Genomic DNA, 3,908 nt, shown 5'->3' with positions numbered 1-3,908 from the left:
AGAACAAGCATTCAAAAAGGTCCAATGTGTTTTTTCCTCAAAGAACCAGACATAATGCTGCCATGAATGACATAAATACAAAGTGTCGTTAACCCATCCATGCATGTCACCATTTGACGCTTGACCCGTCGAGCCCCTGATTATGCACAAAGCCCAGGTTATATCCAACTCCAGCACCCACCCCATTGCCCAACACCGCCCAATCGCATGCTATGCTGATATATTTTATCCGAGTACACCGGCCCAACTAGCCTTAAAACACGGTTCCATCGCTGTCAATGAGAATCGGTGGCTCCTTCGTATTAGGTCGGCTGACCTCGGCAATTTCTCTGCCTCCCTGTTGCGAGCGTCAGCATTGCTGAATTCAGTACGTTTAAAAGTATCATGGGGACATACCTTCCAGCTCCCCGCCTCTAGCACCTGCGCCAGACTGAGTTCATTCCCAGCCAGCTCATTTCTGAGCGCTTTGTTGACCTCCGTGGTTAGGATGTCCAAGAAGCCCACCGTGACGCCACGCCATTCCACAATCACATCATCGCCAGGTTCAAACATAGGGGCTACCTCAACCCCCCCAGTGCCCGTTCGCTGAGAATACTCCGTGTAATGGCGCAGGCCGCGCTCTTGGTCTTCGGCCTTAAGCGTCAGGACGCCAAGGTCCACAAACAGACCGCCGTTCCGGTACTCGGGCAAGCCAGTGAGCAGTTCCTGCCCTGCAAATTGAATCTTCATGAGACTCTGCATCGGTTGCATGAGAGAGTACGTGAGCCACTGGGTAAGCTTATGGAACGGAAGAATGCTCTCCCAAGCCTCTGCCTCGTCGGGTTGTGGCATCGAACTGCAGGGCCACGCGTCGCCAAGGGAGATGCCGTCGATAGCCGTCCGGGATGGTGGCCAAATTGGGTCGAGGCCGTTGGTGAGAACATTCCAGAGCACTGGCATCGGAACAATGATCGAACTCGAGGCTTGTGTCGATGGGTGTGAGAGGATGTGATCTATTCTCTATGATTAGCGAAATGCAGGTCGAAGCAAAGCGTTGAAAAGTCCCACCAAGCATATTTCCTGGCCGGCCGTCGTCGCCAAAAAATTCCTTGTTCTCCAGCGCTCTCCCGAGGCGGATGAGGAGATGGGCACGGCCTTCAACACCAGCCATCTCGTTTCCAGGCTTCGATTGCAACCCCTGAGCGAGCCTCTCGACGGTTAACTGCCGCAGACCCTCCCTGTCCACTTGATACTTATTGTCCGTGCCGGAGAAGAGGCCCTGTCTACCATGTCAGCCGATACATTTTTGCGTAGTAGTTTAGTATGTGAAGTCACACGTACCGTTTTGAACATGTCCAAGGTGGCAACGGCGATGCCCTCTGACCGCCTGTACACCCTCCCGTTCTCAGGGCTCTTGTAGCTCCATTCCGTCCCGGCGCCCGCGTCGAGCAGCACGCTGACCAGGAAAAGATCGATTAGGCGCTTGCACTTCTCCGTGTTGTCTATATGCTCGGGAAACGTGGCTAGGAGGTGGGCAATTCGGTCGCGCCCACCTACACCGAAATGTTGGTACCGGCCGTGGCCGGGGATCGTCGTGAAGGGGGCATCATAGTCACGCTATGGATGTCACACGTATTAGTTACCAGTTCGATTACTAGTAAACGGCAACATCGTGTCAAATCCTAGGCGTGCTCGAGGTCCTTCCTTACCTTGATGATGTTCGCAACGAATGATACGACATCAGGAAACTTTTGCATGTCCACATCGAAATGGTTCAGATCGTTCCTTGTCGCCTTTTCCGTCACAATTCTGGATCGTTCCCGCACAGCACCCAAGCTGCGCAGGTACCCAGCTGGGTCCAGTTGCGGATCAGGCGACTTCGGCATCGTGATATTGTACGTTGGGCCGGGAGAGAATGGGGTGAGCGGGGTACCGGAACCGCCTGTGCTTGTGGTGCCGGCAGACGTGCGGTGCAAAATGCGGGAACTTGTGTTGATAGGAGTGATGATGCTTGAGGATCCTGATGTGAGAGACGATTTTGAATGGGAACTGGAGAGAGGTGCTGGCGGGATGCTCTCCGCCTTCGGTGCCCGGTCTCGTCTGGAGAAGAGGCCCATGTTGGCTGCGGCGAGCTGTCCGTGGAGTTTGTCCGAGTGGTCGGACGGGGGCGTCCGATCGGCAGGTCGCGGCGGTCTGCAGGTGACCGGGTTGCGATTCGACAGCGGGGACTGCGAGAGCTCTCGTGACTCGGTGGGGCGGGTGCGAGTGCTCCCTCGACTGTCGCTGGTCACGATTGGAGGGCGTGGCGTTGACTCTGATAGTGGGGATGGAAAGGGGATGGTCGGGTTGTGGCGAGCATTTATGTCCTCTGTTGTTCACTGGTGGATGTGCTGATGTCAAACGGCCGCAAAGAAGGGATACTGGCTTTTGGTCTGCGTCGTCGGCGCGGCTAATCACGGTTGGTGAGTGGATGGTCAAGCAAGAATTGGATGCGGATGCGGGCTTGCCCTCTGTTTTGTGGTTGACGAGCCAGAGCACATGGATGTGGGAACCAGGAATTTTATGCGGCAGGGGGCGTGCTGAGAATGCTTTCTTGCTTCGACAGCAGGGGAAGGTCAACAGCAGCAACAAGAATTGGACGGGACAGAAGGCGTGAGGTCGCAATGGAACGAGGCCGTGGAACCGTCCTCTGTGCCTTCCATCCGCATCACGGATCGGTGGAATCCCGCCGGGGCGAACCTGGAAGTTCGGGATCAAGAGGGGCATGGTGGGGTCTCTCTGGCCCGCCCTTGCACAATTCCTATCTTCAGGCCCGGGCGCCCTTGCCCAAAAGACCCGCACCACACTGCTGCATGCAATGGGAAATTGGAGGGGAAATGCATCAACCCTGGCTCGAGGAACGCACTTTCTCTTCCCATCAACTGCGAAGATCGATCGATGAAAGCGACTGTCGAAGTATCTTGTTGGATCCAAATTCTTCTTAGACGCATCGTACCAGGGCGTATTTACTACATTACAATGTCCTATCCACCAAGCTTTCCATTAGTGAGCTGTGAGGTGAAAGTTGGTGGCTTTGTTTTCATCGCCCCCGGGATTGCTCCTCGGCCTCACGCCCTTCACGGAATCGTCAACATGACTTCTGCTAGGTCTGCGGTCTTGTCTCTCCGCGCTGACGCTTTTGTCGATATGTTTGTAGCTCGGAATCGCCGTTGCTCCCGCCCATCGCAGCCTCGACGCCCCGCAAAATTCAACAGGCGATGAGCAGATCAACAAGAAGCGCGCTTCAACTGGCGCTCTGTCCTGGCGCCCTGGGCACGAGTTCAGGATTTTTCCAATGGGACGCAAGGAACGAGAATCCTGGCGCTGGTGGCTGGATAACTTCTGACGGGCGCGAACCTTGTCTTTTCGTTACCAGCGAGCCGGAGTTCGAGCAAGCCAGCGCCCTGGTCGATGACCTGGCTGGGTCGCGACAACGCCGATTAGCGATGCCGAGATGGACTGATGTTCAGCGGTCGAGAACCGCTCAGAGGATATCCCCCATCAAACCAGAATCGCAGGCGACAACTTTATCCCTGCACGCTATGGCCGGCAAGCATTCTAGTTGGGTTGGCCAAAAAAGGCGCCGCGCCTGGGCCACAACGTGGTGAGGATATCCCCTGTCCGAAACCATGGCTTTCCTGCAGGTACGGCGTAACCTCAGCCCTCCATCTCAGGAAGCGCCGGGGTTGATGCGATCCTTCCAAAGAGCCATTGCACGACGGCTGCGAACAGGTGTTGTGCCTGAATTCAGTCGCAGCAGATAATTGATACTTCAGCAATATTGACGAGAGCCAAGCGCTGCGGCTTGTCTACTTTCGTCACTCGGTGACAAGGGGCCTCGGAAAACAAAGCCGACATCGTCCAGTGTGCCCGAGTCCAAGATCTTGAGA

At 55.6% G+C, this 3,908-nt stretch overlaps 1 protein-coding gene across 1 annotated transcript; it reads right to left on the bottom strand.

Annotated features, from left to right (window-relative positions):
* Positions 1-253: 253 nt before the first annotated feature.
* Positions 254-2,096, bottom strand: C8A04DRAFT_13382 (uncharacterized protein; the record flags this gene model as incomplete). Its single annotated transcript, XM_062777686.1, has 5 exons — positions 254-337; positions 397-992; positions 1,048-1,258; positions 1,321-1,596; positions 1,689-2,096. 5 exons carry the CDS (start codon positions 2,094-2,096, stop codon positions 254-256), a joined length of 1,575 nt encoding a protein of 524 aa, XP_062635708.1.
* Positions 2,097-3,908: the final 1,812 nt, after the last annotated feature.

This window comes from Dichotomopilus funicola (assembly GCF_033296635.1).
Source record: "Dichotomopilus funicola strain CBS 141.50 unplaced genomic scaffold C8A04scaffold_46, whole genome shotgun sequence".
NCBI lineage: Eukaryota > Fungi > Ascomycota > Sordariomycetes > Sordariales > Chaetomiaceae > Dichotomopilus > Dichotomopilus funicola.
This window is presented reverse-complemented; position numbering and strand designations above follow the sequence as displayed.